Source organism: Serinus canaria, chromosome 3, assembly GCF_022539315.1.
Source record: "Serinus canaria isolate serCan28SL12 chromosome 3, serCan2020, whole genome shotgun sequence".
Taxonomy (NCBI): Eukaryota; Metazoa; Chordata; class Aves; order Passeriformes; family Fringillidae; genus Serinus; species Serinus canaria.
The window spans coordinates 76,992,540-77,015,140 of NC_066316.1; the positions used below are offsets into that span (position 1 = coordinate 76,992,540).

The 22,601-nt window shown below is 37.6% G+C and overlaps 1 protein-coding gene across 3 annotated transcripts in view; it reads left to right on the plus strand.

Moving 5' to 3' along the window:
• MDN1 (midasin AAA ATPase 1) overlaps positions 1 to 22,601 on the plus strand; it is a 92,615-nt gene that overhangs the window by 3,232 nt on the left and 66,782 nt on the right. For all 3 annotated transcript variants that reach the window (XM_050972732.1, XM_050972730.1, XM_050972731.1), the window contains exons 2-18: positions 2,325 to 2,551; positions 4,089 to 4,313; positions 5,646 to 5,753; positions 5,833 to 6,025; positions 7,993 to 8,205; positions 9,412 to 9,543; positions 11,014 to 11,117; positions 13,067 to 13,181; positions 14,702 to 14,895; positions 15,903 to 15,984; positions 16,667 to 16,762; positions 17,738 to 17,850; positions 18,388 to 18,536; positions 18,637 to 18,697; positions 19,193 to 19,404; positions 20,835 to 20,938; positions 21,945 to 22,089. In XM_050972732.1, coding sequence (XP_050828689.1) covers positions 2,325 to 2,551; positions 4,089 to 4,313; positions 5,646 to 5,753; positions 5,833 to 6,025; positions 7,993 to 8,205; positions 9,412 to 9,543; positions 11,014 to 11,117; positions 13,067 to 13,181; positions 14,702 to 14,895; positions 15,903 to 15,984; positions 16,667 to 16,762; positions 17,738 to 17,850; positions 18,388 to 18,536; positions 18,637 to 18,697; positions 19,193 to 19,404; positions 20,835 to 20,938; positions 21,945 to 22,089 — 2,473 coding nt within the window. The remainder of the gene's footprint in view (positions 1 to 2,324; positions 2,552 to 4,088; positions 4,314 to 5,645; positions 5,754 to 5,832; positions 6,026 to 7,992; positions 8,206 to 9,411; positions 9,544 to 11,013; positions 11,118 to 13,066; positions 13,182 to 14,701; positions 14,896 to 15,902; positions 15,985 to 16,666; positions 16,763 to 17,737; positions 17,851 to 18,387; positions 18,537 to 18,636; positions 18,698 to 19,192; positions 19,405 to 20,834; positions 20,939 to 21,944; positions 22,090 to 22,601) is intronic.

The following is a 22,601-nucleotide window of genomic DNA, read 5'->3' on the forward strand; positions in this document are numbered from 1 at the left end:
TGTGATGGAGGAGAAGAAAGATTTCCATGTGTGGCCCTCATGCCCTCCCAACTCTTTAGGTGTATCCCAGTGTTAAATCTGTGTAACCTGCATCGTGAGCAGAAATGTGGATTTCGTGTGGTACCAGCTTGCTTGTTGCAGTGATCTTTTCTTTTATGAATTTCGAGTTGGGATTAAGCTAGGTATTATTAAAGATTTCTGTACCTTGTGTGCTCTGAGCACATGCACTGTGCAAGTTGGGAAGGAGATGTGCATCCTGCTGCTGGAGCAGCACTGGGATTGTGTCTGACTCCAGGTCTCAGTCCTAGTTGTGTGTCTGCTTCTCTTGTCTCTTTAGAAATAAGCTGTGTGTATGTGTTGTGTGCTTGGAGGCACAGCCTTTTATGATGCTTTCTTAAAGCAGCTGTTTGGAGCCCCATGTGCAGATTTGACTATCCCAGACTTGAACGCTTTCAGATCAGCTGTCTATTGCTAGTGGTTGAGAAAGCTGGTATTTCATCAAGCCATGTTTAGTTCAAAATAACCCCCTCTGACAGTATTCTGCTTCTCTATAACATTTTTTCATTTAGGCTCAGATAAACAGTGTCTTTGTAGAATGAGAATGTTGCAACTGTGATTTTTTAACAGTTTTATAAGTCCTAAGGGTACTGCACACAATGATTAAAAAACTGCTTCCTCTCACAAAATTGCCAAGTGGCATGAATTTGTTGGACAGTAGACATGTAAATACAGAATTTTACTCAATCAGTCACATTATTTATTATTTTATTGTTAACTGGCTTTATTTGATATTCAAAGCTCTGGTTAATAAATTAGGCACACTGTTGTGCCTGGTTTGGGTAGCGAAAGTTGTAATTGATTTGAAAATTGGAGGTACTTTTTGGTTTTTCCAGTTGAGTTTATTTCTGGTTCTTTTGAGCCATTCTGCCTTTGATCAGCTTTTTAGTCACTTTGCCACTCAAAATCTGACTCCCTGTAATGAGCAGGGCTTTGGTTCATTTTTAAAATTATTTCTGATGCTGCTGTGATAGATGAGAGGCAGATAAACTTATGTTCTGTATAAGCAAACACGAGACCTGTAAGAAACAGGTTGCAATTAGAGTTAATAGGTTAGATATTTGTAGTGTATATACCTCACTGGTATTCTTAATGCTGTATGGGGATGAATGTCTTTTCAAATTCAGGAGACCAAGGAATTTGAACACGTTTGTATGTGTTCTAGAAGGGTGTGTATTGGTGTAATCCAAGGACAGCTGCAGTCTTGTAAAAATGAAACCATCCCTGAGATGGTGAGACCAGGAACAGGTCTTACCGGAGTAACTAAAGCCTAGGAGAAGCAGGAATTGGCTGCATGTGGTGCCGAAACAAAAGACTACCTGAATTACAGAATATTTCTGTAATTCACTCAGTAAGGGAGGGCAGCATGGAGCATCTGAGTTGAGAGCAAAACTGCCACAGTGCAAATTCATAATCCTGATTTTCAAAATAACTGGTACTGCACTATGTGTTAAACATCATGGAAGTGGAGAGATGCATGGGTAGTAACATGACCTCAAAGAGAGATATTTAAGGGTAAGACCCAAGAAATGGGTTGTTCATCAGTAACAAATTTAGGAGGGCTGGGGGCATTAGGCAGGGGAGATGTGAGGTTAAGGTGTGTTGGTTTGGGATTTTTTCTTCCAGCAGATGTGCATATGTTTTCCTTGTATTTTAAAGAACCAAATGGCCATTTTTGTATAACAGTATAAAAAGAAAAATTATTTCAACTTCAAAACTGCAGCTACAAGATGCTTCTTTTTAAGAGCATTGCTTGCTCTAATTCTTGTCAGAATTATAAAAATCGGGCTGTGATCATGACTGATTGAATGCTTCTTTTTTGTAAAGAGATAGTGAACATGAAGCAAGTTTAAATGTTAAGTTTAATGTCTTAAATATTTTGTGGTTCTCATGAGAACCAGCTGTTACGATCAGTGGAAATTCTGGGAAGATCTATTGTTTCAACATATCACCAATCTTTTTCTTAAAAAAAATTAAATTACAAATTGCTTTATCTTTCAGTTGTAAAATATAATTTAGGATTTTTGGACTACTTTGTAATTCCTGTTTAGTGTATTGTTGTGCATCTTACTCCTTCTGTATTGTAATTTTTTTTAAAAAACCTGAGAACTGTGTCAATTGAGTACTTGCTTTGGGATTCTGGACTCCCTTCTGGTTTTGAACTATTTGTTCCTGTAAAATTCACTCTGATTCCTGCATGAATAGTTCTGAAGTTAAAAGTCAAAATCATTTTCCATTTAACCTGTTTTCACTTGCCATTCCTTTAGGTTTGGACTCCGCAGGATCGCCAGTGCATCCTCAATACTTTCGCACAGTTATTGCTGGATAAAGAATGTACTCTGTTGATCGGCCGTCAGGTTCGGCCCATCCTGCTGGATTTGTTGGAAAGAAATGCAGAAGCTATCAAAGCTGGTGGCCAGATCAACCATGATCGCCATGAAAGGTTCTGTGTAGCAATGAGCAAGCTGCTTGCTGACCACCCTGATGTCATGCCGTGAGTAATGAGATGTCAATGTTTGAACTTAGGAAGTGTTACAGCCTGCTCCTGGAGGCAGGGTAAATAATGTTTTTGTTAATAGATTGATTGGGATGGATTAGAGAGAAGGACACTGACTTGTGTTTTTATATTTTAGAGCTGGTGTTTATTACTGGTGTTCTGTTTGTTTCAAAACCATTTGGTTGCAATGGAAAGGAGATATGTAGCCGTTTTGGTTATTATCTGTAGAAATACAACAATATGTAAGCATAAAAAGTAACACTTAACAAAATGTATAAATGAAAAGAAAGAGAGTAAGAATAGAAATCTCATTGCCCATGGTTCCAATGGTGAGACTTGGTTGTTGCAGTTTCGATGTCCATTGATCCTAGTGGTGGTCGAAGAGTTGATCCATCATGAGGTGGGGGAAGCACATGGAACACAAAATTTGTTGGGTTAATAAAAACTCAGGTTGAGGTGGGAAAATGAGTTTTATTAAACCTGAGTTTAATAAAAACTCAGGTTCAGGTGGGAATGTACCTCCCCTGGTGGGGGAGAGTTTTATGCTGTGTTGCAACACTGTGGATCATGACCAGTTCTCTGAATGGAGTTCCTAAAGTGAATCTGGGGACGCTTCCAGGATCTTTGATTCATGACTCCTTCTAAGACACGGCAGCTGTCTCTAAGGTAGCTGAGCCAGTTATGCCCCGTCAGAAGGGATGAGAGCCTTCAATGTGAATGTCTGGTATTTCCCCTGAGGGGAGTTTTCACACCTGAGCCGCTATTGTAAGGGAGGACATTGTAATGATAAAATGTGTTATCCCACCTTTCAGGATTTGCTTCGTACTGGTCTCTTCCAGATGTGGCCCCACTTGTAGCCCTGCTGTGATGGGTGCTTACTACCTCTGCCCCTGGGCTGTGACCCTGCACATCCTCAGCAAAGCATTGCTTCTTTTGCAAATGGGCAATTGTTTGAGTCATCGTTAACCATTAACATTGCAGTTAACATTTCATCCAGGCTGTTTATACTTGTTAAGTGTTCCCTGGTGAGGTCTCCCACAGTAACAAATGCGTTTTGAACGGAAATAATTGAGGAAATACAAGTCTTAAACACAGATTGTTTTAATTAAATCGTGTTGTAAGATGCAATTTGACTGTTACCTGTGGTCTACAGAAAAGCAAAACAGCTTGAAAACAGTTCACAGCCAAAATCTCTGAGTTTTATATTAGACTTCTAGGCTGTTAGAATATAAAGCTGCATAAGTAGGCATCAGTATTACTTTATTAGTAAACAAGAGCAATCAAAGAGTTTTCACCAAAGGCAGTACTGTTTCCCCTTGATAATTAAGTAATGATTTCTAATAATGCAGAGCGTCTGTTGTCAGCTGATTGCTGAAGTGGTCGCCTTTCCCACGTGTGGATGAAGTTAATTACAGGGATTAGTTCTTACTGTCTTAGGACCTGTTGCCCTTGACATCTTTATTAGTGTCTGGTTTTCTTTCTTCTTACTTACATGTTTGTGTTCCGTCTCTTTCTCTCTCACTCTCTTCTAAAGATTTGCTTTAAGATACTTTAAAACTACATCGCCAGTTTTCCAGAGGCTTTTCTTGGAGAGCTCAGATGCAAACACAGTCCGGTACGGGCGCAGACGAATGAAGTTACGGGACCTCATGGAGGCTGCCTACAGATTTTTACAGAAGGAGCCATCAGTTTTCCGGGAACTATGGGACTGGAGTGTGTGTGTTCCACTCCTAAGGAGTCATGACACTTTAGTCCGTTGGTAAGTTAAAGCCTCTAAATCTTCTTCATTGAATAGCTGTATCTGTGTCTTGAATTGTAATTAGCAGTGTTCACATGCAATAGAAAGTGTCCTCAAGTAATACCAGAAATCCATACCGATCATATCGGTACTTGTTCGTCCTAACTGACCTTTTGAAAGCTATAGTGATCTATCACAAAGTGAATTTCAGACTGGCACTTAGTAGTGCTTAGAACTATGGTCGAGAGAATCTTTCCAAATTATTGCAGTTTGCTTAAGTTGGTTCTTTTTTCATTTGTTTGTGTGTTGATTTCTCAGCAGCTGTAAAACATAGCTCGTTTAAGCTGCACCTTGTGTTGGCCTTGTTACATTTGGTTTCATGTAGGATTTTGGTCAGATCTTTCATGTTAGGACTCTGCCCACAGGCCTTCAGCCTAATCACGTGCTCTACCTTATTTAGTATTGATAGTGCCTTTTATTAAAAAAGATGTTTAATAGTCTTCACTTTTTAAGACATAAATTCTGAATTGTGTTGGTAGCGCATAATTTCAGTAAAGTGTATAATTTAGGAAGGGCAGAACCAAGACTGTTGTCAAATCTATCAGTCATTTATGAAGCTCTTCAAAATGACATAGTGTCATAAGAAGAGAGAACTTGCAATTCATTGAGTAGAATTGGTTTACCTGGTGTTCAACCAATAGTCTTAAATAAGTGAATGAGCTGACTCTTAAACATTTATCCTGAAACAATCTTCTGCCTTCCCCCGCCCATCTCTTTCTTCCACCCATCATGCTCCTTGAAAACTTTGTTCTTGGAAGTTGAAAACAGCATTATAATGAATGAGAACTGGTTTATGATTTATATTAAATGTTTCTTTGTTGCAAGACAGCTTAACATAGTCACGACTTGGGAGTTGTTGGCTGTTTTAGGTACTCAGAATTAATTTCATTGCATTAAGTTTACTTTAGAAATAGCATGAAATGCAGTTTTGGAAGGGAAGTAGGAGGAAAAAAAATGGGCAGAGATGACTTCATTTTTTTTGTCTCGTGTTAACCTTCATTTACTCAGGAAAGTGCATTCCGTTATTATATTTCTGCTGATAATTAATTTCTTCAGAGAAATGTTAGCTAATTGGTGTATAAATTAAAACTGTGCCATGATAAAATTGCTTTCCTCACTTCTGAGATATTTGTCTAATCTGAAAGAATGTTAAGCATAGTGCTAAAATAATTTCTATGAATAAAGTTTTCTGCACATTTTTCCAAACTTGATATTTTGGTATGCAACTAACAGTTGTCAAACTACATTCCTTAAAACTGTTTTGACATATTTTGTTCTAAATGTAATTTTTAGGTATACTTCAAACTGTCTTGCTCTGGTTACATGCATGAGCGATGAGCATAAATTATCTTTCCTGAAGAAGATCTTCAATCCTGAGGAGTTGATACATTTCAGGCTGAAGTAAGGACTTTTAAAATCTTGAACACAGTTTGTTTTTCTTGATGGTTTTCAGCTGAGTTAATAAACATGGGTTTCACAGGTTGCTAGAAGAATCTCAGCTGCAGAATGTGGAACAAGCCTTAGTTCTGGCCAATCCAGACTCCTCATTTTGGCAAAAGGAGAAAGAACTGCACTATACACAAGGACACGTCGTGTCAGGTGACCTCTCTGCACGTGTAGTGGCTGTCTGTGGCATTGTGCTGCCCAGACTACAGCATGTTTCTGAAGAGCAGGTATGTAATCCATAGTTAAATCAGTACATTTTTGTTTTAGGAATTTCTAAGTACAGTGAACTGACTTTATTTCCTGACTGGATGGTATTGAGATACTGTGAGTAATGTGTGTATCTTTTATCTTTCTCAGTATGTGCTGTAAGCTAGTGTTGCATAAGTCTGGTGCCACAAAGAAGCTCTGCAGTGGAGTGAAGCAGTGAAGGAGCAATAGTGCTGTTCATTTTACCTTCATGTAGCAGTTTGTACAAACATACTACAAAAGAATATTCAGCCTCACGTAGTAACTCCAGTCTCAGTTGGGGTGACAATCCAGAGCTGACTAAAGCCAGGATCTGGGACAGTTGCTTTTGCCTGCATGACATAGGGGTTTTTGTGCTATACAGGCATCTTGTATGCAGCCTTTCTCCAAACATATGCTTATTTCTTCCATGAAAAGAAGAAAACAAGGCTGCTTCTAAACTCTTCCAGAAGGCAGAGAAAGGGGAGAGGAAGTGAGCAAGAATTTACTGTCATCACTTGAGAAAGTGTAATGTAGACTATAGTGCCTTATAGTTTTGGGAAGCCCATCAAAGGCATAAACATTTTTAAACAAAATGTAGTTAACCTTTTTTCTTCTAAATTGCTATCTAATATAAGCTGTTCAGAGACCTTTTTGTAGCTACAGCCAGTATTCCTGACTGTATTTCTCCTTTAGGTACCAGTTTTAGCTCTTAGCTGAGTTCTTTTGTTTAATTTTTTAACAGTGATCTACAACAGGACAAAGAAATGAATAGTACTGGTGTCCAGAATTGTTTGAGTGGCCAAAGCAAGGAAAGAGGATTTTCCCTCCAAATTCTTCTTCCCCCCACGCTGTTTTTCTCCCCACTTCTCTTTTTGAATTCAGTGTTTTCTAGCCTTTTGGGATTTTTTACAGGATTGTGAGAGAGTGGTTTGGAATTCACTGTAGCAGAAAAAACTGTAGAGCAGTTTAAGATTGTTACTCCCATGGCAGCATCACTTCTGCTGCAGCTCTGCTGAAGCCAGGCCATGCTATAAACTGGATTACTGAAAGAATCCTCTTTATCTCTGAGGGAGGTGAGAACTTCCCTGAAAGGAATGCTTTTATTTTTTTAATAGCTGCAGGTATTCTACTGATCTGGTCTAGGTGTAGTTCCAGTTACAATAGGGAGGTTCCAGTGACAGCTTAGGAGGTCTGATGAAGACATAGGAGCAAATTGTGAGGGGGAAGCAGGTTCTCTTGTTTTCAGAGAAATACATCAAACTGTATCTGACAAAAAATCAGACTTAAATACAAAGACACTTGTTTCTATACTATGATTTCTTTCCTCTGAGCCTTTTGGCATAAAGCACTAATTTTTGTGCCATATATAGGTATGTGACTGTAAGAGCCAGAATATTTGGAGACTATCTGTAGAATTGATTGATTACCATTCAATAAACTGAATTCATTAAATTTGGAATAAAATGAAAATGTTATGGAATATTTTTTTTTCATTCACTGAGTTTAATGATCTTATACTTTGGCCTCTACAGAAAGTAAATACTCACATTTATCCATTTAATATTCATCTTTGCATAATTTGAATGCAACTGCTGTTGGATTTGTGCTGTGATTTGGATCCGTTCTGGTGACTTAATTTCACTCATATTGCAAATTGTATTTGATTTACACAAGTTATGACTGAATAGTTACTATGCCTGTACTGACAACTTAGTGTGAATTCCCCTTGGGATCAAGTTGTATGTACACTTTTCATTGAGTGTTTCATTCATTATAGGTTTTGGATGAAATCTATTTTGATATCTGTTAATAAATACATCTTTAGACTCCTTTATTTTATTTTATATGTAGATCTGCAGGCCAAACTTTTTCTTGTTGTTAGACTCACTTTCCTAATAGTTCTGTGTGGTACAACTGTAAGAAAAGTAATTTCAAGTGTAGTAACCCAAATTTTATGTTTGAACAGGAAAATAATGCCAGCAATTTTGTTTTGGTTGAATCTGCCTTCACAAATCTTCAAAACCTTGCTATTGCTGTAGCATATCAGACTCCTGTTTTATTAGAAGGACCAATAGGATGTGGCAAAACTTCTTTAATCGAATATTTAGCAGCTGTTACAGGAAGAGCAAAACCTCCTCATATTTTGAAAGTTCAGCTTGGAGATCAAACTGATAGTAAGGTAACTGATGGATTTGTTTGATGTTTGAATCATGTGACATAACTTTTACTTAAAGCATGGATTTAATTTTCTAATAATATAATGTTTTCACTCAAGGACCCTACAGTGCCAAACTCTTTAGTACTGGTGTTAATGTTGGTGAGAATGAATAAATAAACAAGAAAAAAACCTGTTATTTTTCAGGTTTTAAATTTTTTGCAAAATTGTGCTAAACCTGTATCATTCAAATTATGTATTGTCAGGGTTTTTCTATGTGGAAGAACTCTATTGATTTTTTTTTTTAATTTAAAAAAATGGATTTGTATTGGAAAAAGCAAAATTCTGGTGCTAAAGGTTGTATGAACACTCTTCTTTCAGTTTGAGTGATCTAACGTCAGTTTAATCTGATGCCTTTTTTTGAGATAAAGGTCAGATAAATTAAGATAGTGGGATGTTGAGGTGACTTGCAGTTACATACTAATGATTAAGCTCTATCTGTAGATGATTTTATGTACTTTTGCATATAGGATTTTGGAGCTTGAGTTATGTTGTCTTGCACAATTTATTTTTAGTTTTTGAAGGTGGTTAGTATTTACCAGAGGTTATGAGAAGGTTTTTATTAGCATCCATAAGCACCTTCTTTGCTTGTATGGAACACCTAGTTTCACCATCTCACAGAATGTATCTTCTCATATACAAGAGTAAGGCCATCATATTTAAGAAAAAGTGGTGAGGTTCAAAGTATAAAATATGTAGCAGTAAAACCACAAACTCAATTTTTAAAGCAATGCTTATATTGAAGTTAAAATTTGAGAGAAAAGCAAAGCTTTGACTGGATTTTACCTTTGAATAAATTGCTTTATAGTTTTGTTTACTACCTTAGTCACAGACTTTCAAAAACATAAACTAAAGTTTGGTGTGACCCTAGATCATTTTCTGTGTGACTTTAGATTGCTTATAAATTAGGATGGCACAGATCCTTAATTCACTTCCAATTACCTGGTTTGTTTTAATGATTAAGTTTCAGTTAAATTGCCACCGGAGGTGGGAAACTTTTCTTCTTAATTAAAAGGAATGCAATGCTGGGCACAGATTGCCAGACAGATTGTTTAGTAAGGTGGAGATAAAGTGTCACTTCTGTCCCAACTTTGGTCATATTTGCCATCCTTTCCTCTGGGGAGGTGGTGCCCAGGTATGTCTCTGACTTGCCAACTGTTTCTGTCACAGACGCTGCTGGGGATGTATCGATGCACAGATGTACCAGGGGAGTTTGTGTGGCAGCCTGGCACCTTGACACAAGCTGTTACCAAAGGTCACTGGATACTTCTGGAGGATATTGATTATGCTCCTCTGGATGTGGTATGTAGCTTTATGTTTGCTTTAAGGTACTGGTCTTAATGCCCATGGTGGCAGTTTTAGGAGTCTGATCACCAGGTGTATGGAGCAGCACGCTGAAAATGCTGCTGCTATAGGAGGGCTTAGAAAGAATTCACCTGGCTTGGTTCACGTGTTTGCACACCTCATTAGTTTTTGTCTTGGTTACAGAGTAGTCGTGAGCCTGACACTGATCACAGATTTCACTCTGAAAACTGGAGTTGACACTGATAATGTGTCTATTTAATAGTGTTTTGGTGTTTGAAACCAAATGTGGCTCTAAACACCACAGAATATTGTCAATAAATGAGGCTTAAGACTTTTTTTTTTTGTGTGCCCTTTTTTCTCTTCCACATTTTTTCCTTAGACATTTCTTTTGTATTAAAAATGTGCTGTTGCACTAAGCATTGTAAGTTTGAACAGATTTCCTGTTTTTTTTGCTCCAGAGCAACTAGTTAGTCAGTCATCCTTGCCTCTTGAAGTAATGGCTACTGATAACAAGTCATTTGCAAGCATGGTGTGATAGAGATGCTTTGCTGCATAGGCCTGCTGGACATCCTGCTGGTTGTTTCCTTTCATATCTGTTCCATAAAGCATCCTTTGTGTGACTGAATAACCTGTCAGTTTGTTTATTAGGTTCTAGGCTTTTTGGTATAGAAATAGGAAATTTTAAAAAAGCAGCTGAATAGAGCTTGTATGTACAGACAGTTCTCTGCTAGGAGGTCGTGCCCTTACTTGCTTCTGTGGATTTAGCTCACTGCACTCATGATGAGCATACCCTGAGTTGTATCCTGCATCCATCAAACCCCTTTCTTCAGGTCCTCCCTGCAGGCATCCTGTCTGCTTTCTCCATATCAAAGGATCTCTGTGAGCCTCCCTCAGTGCTGAGGGCTTGGTGTGGTCATACCTCCCTTCTTTCTTTCCACCACCATTACTGTCCCTCCCCAGGAAAGGGTAGATTTTATAAACAGGTACTAAACTCTCCTGGGGTAGCAGAGTATACACTGAAAAAGGTTGATGGTTGAGAATGACATCTTTAAAACACAGGTCATCTTTGTTCAGGCAGATAAACAAAATACAGCTTCTGATTTGAATGTGTCTAATAAGTAATTTGATAATTTTAAAATAAATAGTTTTGATTTGGACCTAAAGTGTAATGGCTGTCATTTCCATAGTCTTATCATTAAACTTGAATACAGGAGAAAAAAAGGTAAGTAAGTGTTACACCTTTGGCTTTCACTGCTGATTAAAATTGCTGGGAACTCTGCAATTCCTGTTAGCATCACTTGGAAGTGTATCTCTGGAAATAGCAGTTGCTGGCAATGTAATGGTGCTCAGTGGCATTGCTCCAGCGTCTCAAGTGTGAAATAAGTATGGATGGTTGTGCTGTCTGTTGGTGTCACCAAAAAAAAAGAAAAAAAGAAAAAGTTTTACAATTTTTCTTTTTCTCTCTAGATCTCTGTGCTGATCCCACTTCTGGAGAAAAGAGAGTTACTGATTCCTGGTCGTGGTGACTGTTTAAAAGTAGCACCAGGATTCCAATTTTTTGCAACTAGGAGGTAGGTTTGTAAACTTAAATGAGATGGAGTACACGGGTATCCTATTTTTAAGTCCAAGGTAATCTTACAAGTTACTTTTATAGGAGTATTTTAACAATTTCCAGGTAACAAGCAATATAAGTCATAGAAACATAGAATTTTTCTTTTTTTTCCACTTGAAAGCAGCCTTGGGGTGAATCCCAGTCTTTGTACAGAAAAATAGCTTCAGCAAGGCTAAAGAAATTAACCTTGCTGGGAGGAGCCCTACAAAACCAACCCATCACCAAGTAATTAGGAATGTGTGAAAATGGTTTATTATCGATAGTTATGAAATAGTTATAGTTTCAATATAGGTGTTTGTAATGTTTTCTAACCAGAAAAAGATACAATATGCTCTGCCTGATTGTTTCACTGTAGTAGTGGCTCCTGCCTTGGATGTCAAAATGACTTTTTGTATAGGAAAATGTAATATTGTATCAAGGTTAAAGGTTAGGAGGTTCTGTATGGGCAGCTATATGGTTTTCAAACGTTTTGCAGTTTATTTCAAAGCCTTTAACAAATTTCCAGGCTTTTGTCTTACTTCTGTAAATTTGTTTTTCTGATCTGTTTTTTCTGGAATTGAGTCTTCTGTATTCAACTCCTTTGGTTGCCTCATTTCATAAGAATTTTTATTTCTTTATGCATGGTTGTCATGGTTTAACCTCAGTCAGCAACTAAACACCATACAGGCACTGGCTCACTTTCCTGCAGCAGGATGCAGGAGTTGGAAGAGTAAAAGTGGGAAAAGTCATGGGTTGAGATAGAGTTTAGGTAAAGCAAGAGCTTTCCACACAAACAAAGAGACAAACCCTATCACTCTGAGCATCCCCACCCTTCCTCCTTCTTCCCACAGCTTTATATGCTAGGCACTGCTGATACAGAATATGGGATATCCTTGTGGTCACTTGGGAATCTGATATGGAATATCCTGGTGGTCAGTTGGGATCAGCTCTCTGGTCATGTCCCATCCCCAACTCCCTATGTTTCCTCACCCACCTCTGCTAGGTTGGTGCTGGTGCTTTCCTGAGAAGCAGGAAAGGCCTTGCCTCCCTGGAAGTCCTCCTCAGGGGTAACTAAGGCATCCCTGTATAATCAGCAATGTTTGGGTCACAAATGTAAAACACAGCCCCACCCCACACCAGCTACTGTGGAGAAATTTAACTCTGTCCCAGCCAAAATCAGCACATCAGTGAACTGTTTGTGTAGCAGCAAACTATAATCATCATTAGGCTCGTTAGAGTAGATTCTGTAAATCTGTTGCAGTTTACAGCTGGGAAATAGTATTTAGCAATTGAAACAAAACACAATACAATGAAGAAGAAAAAATTTAATGAAAACCCACCAGAAAACAAGAGCCAAACCACAACCCCAAATCTAATGCTTTGCATGTGCAAGGCTACTTCTTACAGTGGGTGAAAACACATGGCTGAATAGTTATTTCTGTAGTAAAAGAACAAAGAGAATGAAATGTATGATGGAAAGAGCTGAGTCTGGAGGACAAGGAAGAAGAATTGTGAAACACTGGAGGGGACAGGGCTGAAGATGCTTTTCCTGCATCTCTGCAATAAGATCACAGATCCTTTAAGATACTTCACAGGCCACTTCTGTCAGGTTTCTCCCCTTAAAAAAGATTCTGTATGTTGCTTCTCATAGACAACTGACAGTAAGTTAAGTCTTTCTGAAAGTATCTCAGTGGAGATTTTGGCATACAGGAAGAATAACACTGTGATAACAAGTAATTTGGAAAGCATGGATAGGCAAGGTGTGGGGTGCATGACAGTACAGTGACAAACAGTGTTATATATGCCTGTTGCATTATGCCATAGCAGCTGTATGTAACATGCTCTTTGATGCACAGAAATGCACTGAAAATGCTGAATTCTTCAGCCACACTCAGCATGCTGTGTTTCTTCATTGCTGTTTTGATTTAGGATATTCAGCTGTGGTGGAGGTTGGTACAGGCAGCAAAGCAGCCATGCTGCTCTTCTGGACAAATACTGGACCAAAATACATCTGGATAACATGAGCAAAGGAGAGCTCAAGGAGGTATGGGGGTGTGTTGCTCCATTGTGGCATGTGAATAATTGTTTCATCTTAGGGTAATAAATGTTTTTCAGTAGTTAATTGAATCCTTATTTTATCTTCAAGTTCTACAATAGACCCTTACAATTTCAGCTTTGTGCTGCCAATTTTAAAGTAAACAGGCAGTTTGTCAGGAAAATTTGTAGTGAATTGAACCAAGATTCCTGGAACTTGCCTTGACAGACACAATTGTGCTTTATGTGGGTCTAAGAATCAAGTTACTTTGCTGCTTCTTAGCCTACAGGGACTTGAAAGCAGAGAGAAATAGCAAAAAAGAAAATTGAGTTTAATTTAGCATTCTAAGCTTTGAGCTGAAAAGTAGTTGGTCAGTTATCAGTTAAAAATAACTGCTTCTATTAACATCTTTCTTTTGTTAGCATCTCTGGGAGGTGTTTGCTCTGTTTAGTTCTTCAGAAGATTAAAACAGCCTAGGGCTCATATGAAAATCCAATTCTCTGGAGATTCTCCTTGCGATACAGAGCTCAAAACAGGATCTAATTCTAAAAGAACCTTGGCTGAGGGAGAAGGTAGTGAATAGTATCTAGTAGAACAGTTAAGGAGAAAGTTCTGAATTTTCAAGAATGGAGGAGACAGTTTTTTCAGTAGAATTCATTCACTCCTTTGGACTCATTCAGCAGCTAGCACAATTACAGGTGGCCTTTAATATCTGTGTGGTTTTTTCCCTTCTTGTCATTTGCCAACTAATTGTTAGGAATGGGGCAAGAAAAACTTTTCAAAACCTTATGAAAAAACAAAACTTGGGTGTTAGCTGTGTTTCTTACCACGTTATTTTTATTCCTTTTCTGCAACTTTGTAGCTTAAGTCACAAAAAATGCATAAACTAAGCACTAAGATTCCACAGTAGTACACCCACTTGCTTGCCTTGAACAAAAAGTCTGATGATCTTTTTGTTAATCTTAAAAGTCTGTCTGGCAGGGTAGGACCAGTTTTCCTGGTCTGTATCTGTGAAAAGCAATTTTGAGAAGCAATATTTTGGTTGGCAAACTTCAGTGGAGAGAACTGAGCTGAAGGGAAATTACAAAAGAAAAATTATCCCCTTAACATGCCTTTGTCAGCACAGTGAATAGATAATTTGAATGCAATATGAAGTCAATAAAAGAAGGGTGGGAGGTAAGGACTTCTGTTACCAGTTGTAAAGTTGTAAACTGGTCATGGTTTGGGCTCAGATAGGATTGAATGTGCTTTTTGTTCTTCCTGTGGGTATTTGTACAAATGTATTAAATGATCTAGAGCAGAGTTGAACTGGAAAAGTTTGGTTTTGGCATCAAAATTGCTATCATAGTAGTCGTAATTTCTCTTTTCTTCAGGTAACAGATTGCAGGAGAGCAGTTTTATGTAGCTTACTAGCTATAATATCTATTGAAGCATCTCCCAGTAAAATCTGGGGTGTTGTTGGTTTATTTCCAATGTGGGTGGGTTTGTTGTTTTGTTTCAATTTTTTTTTTTTTTGTTTCTGTTTTCAGATCCTCCAAAGGAGATACCCCAACCTTGCTCTTGTGACAGATCACTTGCTAGACATTTTCATTGACCTTGCTGGGGACAAGTACCAAGCACCAGAAAACAGTGCTGCTGGCTCCAGTCACATGCCAGAAGCAGCATCAGAATCGAGATCAGAACATAAGAAACCAAATCTGGAAGGACGAGAACTATCTCTAAGGTTGTCTTTTCTTATATGTTTATTGGAAGTCAGCTAGCTGCAGAGATAGAAGGGTTTATTTTCGTTATTTTTCTTAGTTTTTTAGAAATAATGGTGCTAGCTTGAATAATTAAATGTGAAAAACTGGGAAATACATTTTTTTTAAAATAATGATTAATATATCATTTAAGGAAACTCATTCTGGATTATTTAAACTTCCTATTTGCTATACTTACTTTTTGGGAGGCATAGGGGAACACGTGGGTTTTGTCATGTACAGTGCTTAGTTGGCATCAAGCCATATGAATTATTCTTAATTATTGTTAACACAAGATATCAGTACTAGTTAAGAACTGGAAGGTGCTGTATAATGTTCTCTCAGTAGCTAGAAGATAACATTTTCGGTAACTGAATATATAATCTAGATTATTTCATGCTGAACACTCTCAGCATTATAACTTAAGGTGACTGAAAATAACTGTATCTGTAATGTACTGTTAATTTCAGAAATTCTGTGATGAAATATAGTTTGATGCTGAATTATTTCTTCCTTTCCTACCAAATGTCAGTTTTAATCATCAGGAATTTCTGCAACCAGTAGTGCTTTGTGAATTAGTAAATGCTAGGTGTGGGTAGTACCTGATATTTTTGTGGAGCATAAGAACGTCAGTATTTTTTCTAGAAGAAAGTTCCCTTTTCTTGCCTTTTGGAAGATCTTGTTGTTGGTAAAGAATCAGTATCTTGAAAAAATGGGGGGGTTTATACCTTCCTGGATTCTTTAATACCTTTGAGTTTTACAGTTGCCTTATGATTTAATGGGAGTATGTATGATCTGTTTAAAAGCAATGTTGGTCTGTGCTCAGCTACTCCTCAGAATTCTCATCCTTTGTGTCTTCCCATGTTCAACTTGCGCAAGAGCTACACATGCAAGTGCCACAAGATGATGTCGTGACCTAAGTTGAACATGAAAGAAGGTGCTGTGTATTTTAGCATGTTTTGTACCAAATCTTTTTTGTTTTTCTTTTTAGAGACCTACTGAACTGGTGCAGCAGGATTGCTTACAACTTTGACAGTAATTCTTCAACCACAGCAGTGAATATTTTTCAGGAGGTGCGGTAAGACTTGGGGCAGAAATTGATCCAATATGTCCCAAGTTCTAGCGACGTCTCACAGAACGCTCTCTTTGGGAATGTGAGATGGGAATTTGTTTGGTGTTGTTTTGAAGCAATTGGACTGTAGTTGGAATGTTTGTGATCTCTCTGATCAGAAGCTCTTCTTGCTCCTAGGAAAGTTGTTTGCAGTAAGGCGCTAAAAGAATTTTGTGCTGTCATACAAACTGCATGGTGGAAAATAATTGTAACTGATACAAGCTAGGATTGCGTGTGGTGGAGACCTTTCTTTTTCTTGTAATATGGGGCTACTTTCCTACTTACCTATTCATCAGTTTACAGTATAGGTTGAGGACTTTTTGGGTGTGCATCTGTCAGAGGCAGTTTTGAGATGTGAAGTCTTATGTTACTTCATTCTCCATTTTGATCCCTTAGTCCTGAAATAGCTTTTGTGGCTGGGGATTGAAAAGTTTTCCTTTTTGGTGTAAACCCACTACATTACAGAGTTTAGAAGCTCTTATTGCATCAGTTTGAACTCTGTTGTTTGATTCAGTCAGAGAACAGTGAAATAGTTTAATTTACAATGGTCGAATTGGATTAGGGTTTCTTTAGATTAAGATGGCACTTTGTCAAATAAAATCATACAAAACAAGTTTTCAAGAAGTTGATTTTCCCCTTGACAGGCACTGGACTGTTTCACAGCCATGTTGTCCAACCAAGGGAGCAGACAGAAAATGGCAAAAGTTATTGGAAGTTACCTAAACATTTCAAAAAAAAAGGTATGGTGAGCTACAATTAACATGATCTTTATTGGTAGTATTTTATAGCTTGCAATTTTTCTATGATTATTGAAATATGTTACGCTATTTTTTAGTTAAATTATGCCCACCTTTCCATCCCAAACAGGTTTTTTTGGTTTCTGTTCCATCCCAGGATCTGTTTTTCTCGTGTTTTATATTCAGCTGCATTTGTTTTTTCTCTGAAAGTTTCAGGCAATCTGGTTTTGAGCACATGGGCTCATGATGCAAAAGAAGGATTTCACAGCTGGAGCAGCACAGCTGCCTAAGCACATGATACCACTAGATGTACAGGGTAGCAAAGAATGTGTTTTTTACTTAGGTGGTTTACAGTGAATGTTAATCTCTAAAACAGAGATCAAAGAGAAGCATGATCTTTACTGCTACTTGTTCTGTACTTACTGTTTACAAAATCAGCTGCCTCTCTGGAGCTCTGTAAATGGCAGAATCAAACTAAGTCACTTCTTTGTCAGCTATTTCTGTCTATAGAAGTCTGCACAACAAATTCCCTCTATTGTTACTTTAAATTGACAGATGGATCCCTGAAGCTTCTGTGGGTTTTTCTCTTTGTCCTTCTTTGCATTATTTCATTACAGGAATGTATTATTCCCTGCAAGTGGCAAAATATCCTTCTTTACACAAAGGGGTTTTTGTAAAGGGAGATTGTTTGTTTATTGTTAAAATAATTGTTCAAGTTGATGTAGTTGAACTACCATGGAAGCAGGTGAAGTAGAAATACAGTGGCAAAGACTATTGCCCAGTTATTAAGTTGAAAGTTGTTTGTACAGATAAAAACAATTCTGAGGTCCTTCACTATTCTAGGTGATGATTATGTAAAACCTCCAAAATACAGAAAAAAATTAACTTGCTGCAAAATAACACTGATAGCATGGTGTGGGTGTTCTTACTGCAATATAAGTAGTATTAGTATTGGAAATGCTGATGCTTTTTTCACAGGTGGAGTTCTTCTGTGAACTCTATAAACCGGAAATTTCAATACGGGAACAAGAAGTCTCTGTTGGAAGAGTGAATCTTGTGAAGAAGCAGAACCAGGCTCTCACTGTACAAAGGTAGAATATCCTACAGTTTCCATGCGAATTGAAATGTTTTGTGGTGGAATACAATAGACTGCAGGTCACACGGTTTAAGGAAAATTTGAGTTGGGTATTCTCATTGTAATGAAAGGAATGTGAGAGCTCCTTCCTTTGCAATCTAAGTTTTACTTGATGTATTTTTAAGAGTGTCTGCATCGTGCTTCTGGCAGACAAAGCATGGAGATTTTCAGCTTCTTTGAACTAGAGTGTCTTCAAAAGAGTGTGGATCCACAGCTGTTATAAAAGGATTTCTATGGCTCTGCCTTGGCAGAGGGAGATTTTTGTATGTGTTAGTAACTTCATGGGCCAGGAAGTTATTTGGAAACCCTGAATTTTTAGGTTGTGTCTTGAAAAAAATTAGTATCTTAGAAGGGTATCTTAGAACTATTTCTTTTTAGACCTATCTTAAAAAAAAATCCTAAATCAAACCACTCCTTTAAAAAATAATAAAGGCAAAATTGAAATGAGCTCCTTGATAAATCTTAGCTTGAGTAACTTGCTTTCTTTTTCCAGGGCAAAACATACCTTTGCTGCCACACGGCCATCTGCAGTACTGATTGAACAGCTTGCAGTGTGTGTTGTCAAAGGAGAGCCTGTGCTCTTGGTTGGTGAAACAGGAACTGGCAAAACCTCAGCAGTCCAGTACCTAGCTCATATTACAGGTAAATAATGTGTGAAAATTGTAACTTACATGAAGATAATGTCAAAGACAACAAATGACCAAACCCACAAGTTGATGGTACTTTTTATCTCTGTTTTAAGGACACCGTTTGAGGGTTGTCAACATGAACCAACAAAGTGACACAGCAGATCTCTTAGGGGGGTGAGTTACTGACCACTCTTTAGTCTGTTCTGCAGAACAAATGGGCAGTATCTGTTGCCTAGTTGGATAAATGTCTTAATAAATATGTTTGCATGCAGAAATCTTCTTGTCCTTGCTGAAGAGCAGAGCAGTTTCACTGAATTGTGTGCAGAGCTGTGTGTGATGAAGTCATTCAAAAACACAGCCCAATGTCCAGCCAAAAGTGGCTAAGCTGTTCAGTATAAATCTGATGTAATATTCACTGGACAGATTGTTGGGTAATATTACAAATATTTTGCTTACCAGGGTGTTCCTGTCTTTACAAAATTGCCTCATGGTGCATTTAAATATGTGCAATTCTATTAAGTTCGTTAGTTGAGTAAAAAACTTCCAAAGCAAGGGTTCATCCATGCAACTTATTGTTGTTTCAAGTAACTAGTTTTGGACTTGTTTTCTTTTTTTAGTTCACAGGTGACTCTGTCTCACATAAGTAATTACTCTTTTGCTTCTCTTCAGTTACAAGCCTGTGGATAACAAGCTGATCTGGCTCCCCCTGCGAGAGTCTTTTGAAGAACTCTTCTCTCAGACGTTCTCTAGGAAGAAAAATCAAACATTCTTGGGACACATTCAAACTTGCTACAGACAGAAACGTTGGCATGATCTGCTAAAACTAATGCAGCATATTCATAAATCTGCTATTAATAAAGAAGTAAAAGAAAATGCTTCTGGTAAGGCTTCAGATGCGTCAAACAAACACACTTTAGTGCTAAACCATGCAGAAGGTAGATAAATACTGGTGAATTTTGTTCTTTTAATATGGGTTTGTTTGAAGTTTAGGTTTTTTTCCCTCCCTCTATATTACATCTTTTTTTTTTTTTCTGTTTTTGAGAATTGCAAACATTGCAACAAGACATTCTGGACAGTGTTAAACAGTGGTTGGGTTTTGTTTTGGTTTGGTTTTCCTTTTTCCAACTCACCTCTGCTGTTAGCTATGTCTGAGAGTGGGGAGATTGTCTGCCCTGTGGTACCCTTGACATCTGGTCTCCACTCCGTGCTTGTTTGCTGTGCTGATGAGTAGTTCTGCTTGTTTGTGTGTCAGTCTTCTATGTGAATGCATTCACACTTTCAGCCCTGCAACCTGCCTATGTCTCACAAACACGTCCTTTTTAAAAAACAAAGCAAAACAACAATTGCAGAACCAAACCCAAAGTAATCACTGTTTTAGGGTAGGAATTATTTTTAAGATCTTGCTTTTGCCTTGTTTCCTTTGTTAGTGATGCTGACTGGCCTAGTGCTTTATTTTGTTCCAGAGTGGTTTTATCTCCAAATAAGTTTTTCTTGTTTTATACTTTACAACCCATTTTGGGGCTGTTGATACTTTGCCTTGCTTGGAGTTGTTTCTGCTTCTAGACCAGCAGAAAAAGTGATGTTGTAGCTTTCATTCCATTTGGGCTAAATAAATGAAATTTATCTCCACTCTTCTTTTAGCTGGTTCTTCTGAATATGCAGATATTAAACTAAATGCCTCCAAATGTAAAAAATAAATTAAAAAAAGAGAGTTGGAAGAATTCTTGCACTTATTGCAAGAATTGACAATCCTAAAATAAAGACAAGCTGAAATCTGTAACTTGCAGTTTCTTTAGGAATTTTGATGTTGTATGTACCTCAGGTAGTGATTTTAATAAATAACTGAAATCAGTGCTATAGTAAATATTGTTGTATCTGATAAGCAATAGTGTGTTAATTATTGATACCAAAGTGTTCATTATTAATCTATTCCATTATAAGGATTATAAATTTGGATTTATTTTTTTGACATATCTCTGTCTCTGGAAATTAGACAGTGGTGACAGTCATGCTGGAACAAAGTGCAATATAAGTATTTGTTCCTCATCTGGGAATGAATACCAAATTATTTGAGCACTATTGACATGGGGGCACAGTTAAATTTAAAAATGAAAAACCAGACGTGCCCAATACCAAAACAACAAGATTAAATTAATTTTTTTATTTATGTCATCTGCAGGACTTTATTTTTTTTGTTGCTTGAGCTTAGTTTTGTATCTCTCTGCTCGAAACAACTTGAGTAAAAAACTGTTGTCAAACATTTTTTGTTCTGTTGTTCTCATGGTGCAAACTTAAATTTATTTTCTTGCAGGCTTACCACTGAAGGAAAAGTGGGAGGCATTTGGTCTTAAACTGAACCATGCTCATCAACAGATGAAAATGACAGAAAATGCCCTTCTCTTTGCATTTGTTGAGGTATTTAGATATTTGCATTTTGATGCTAGGAGAAACAAGGAGAAGTATTTAAAAGACTTTGCAATCAGAATTATATAAGTAGCTTCCTGGCAAGAACCTTGCTGTGAAATAAACTGTGTGCCATGTAACTCCATGATTTCTCATAACTCCATGAAATCAAGTGTGCAGATTCAAGGAAGCAGTGGTGAGATGGGCAGTGGAGACTGGTTTGTGCTAGCACACAACAGCATTATTTCAGTGCTGTATTACGGGAATTAGTACTGGTACAATAAGAGTATCAGTTTGTCATATCTTCTTTTTAATTCTAGGAGATTAGAAAAAACTTCTTGATCAGTCTCCAGTAGGTCTTGCTTCTGGCTAGGGATTCCTGTGAAGGATTTAATATTAAGAATCTGAGCTGTTTATCTAGAAATGATTTTTCTAAATGTTTCAAACCCATAATATATTTTGGTGACATTAAGTGTGGTTAGGAGAAACCATGAGGTTTATGCTTGTTTACTATCACCCTGATAATCTGAATATATTCTCTCAAATTTCATGAAAAGTGTGTGAGATGTTGACCAGTCCTCCAAAAAAATGTATTTGTGAGTAGTTGGAGAACCTCTGACTTAATATAGTGTTAATTAGTAGGGTACAGATTCCTTAGGAGCATAATACTGCTTGTGTCTTTGGATTTCTCTGCATAGACTTTTTTCTCATGTGGTGGTAGTGATGCATATGCACCATAGTGCTAGATGGCCCAAATAAGAGATCTTAAATCTGTTGTATTTGAGCCAATCTAACTCGTAACTGATACAATGGTATGATAACTGTGTGACTTCTGTCACTGGCAAAATGATTGCTGTTATTGAGAGAGAGCAGTAAAACTGCTACTGCTGTAAAAGGTCTGGCATTGCCATTTGTCTAATCAAGGCATAGATTGCACACCAAGTATTTCCAGTATCTGAATGCGTCGGTTGATGCTTCATTCCTGGCAACATGATTAACAAATGGATTTTGCTTTTAGGGTACTCTGGCACAAGCAGTAAAAAAAGGAGAGTGGATTTTATTGGATGAGATTAACTTGGCTGCAGCAGAGACTTTGGAGTGCCTGAGTGGTTTATTGGAAGGATCATCCGGGTCACTGGTGTTACTAGACAGAGGAGACACAGGTACTATTTCTATGCTTTCTTATGCTGTGTCTTGCTATTCAGCTGAGTTCCCTATCCTATGTGGCTCAAAATAAGTGGAGATCATTTACCATTAAAATGAATGTGTGCCCAAGAGAGCAATGTGCTCTTTGTAGATTTCATACTTCTTTGCAAGAGGTCCAAAGCACTGGTGTATTCTCAACAGCACTGTAGGGGCTGCTGTCTAGAAAGTTGACTCCTTTTAGAGATGTAAAGATAAAAAACTATAGTTGCTGAATGCTGCTCTCAAAAGCTAGAGAGAGGCAAATGTGTGAGCATCCCAGGCTGGATTTTCTTCCTGGCCCAGGGAAGAAAAATTGGCTATTGTTCTGAAAGAGGCAAAAGGAATTCCAAGTTTAGGACTCACATAATTTTTGAAATGTTTTCTGTTATTACAACATCTTGCTACACACAAAAAAGTCAGGGTTTCACTTGCCTGTGGCTGTTGTGAGGATGCAGGTACTTCTGATAAAATCACATGGGATTATTCTCTG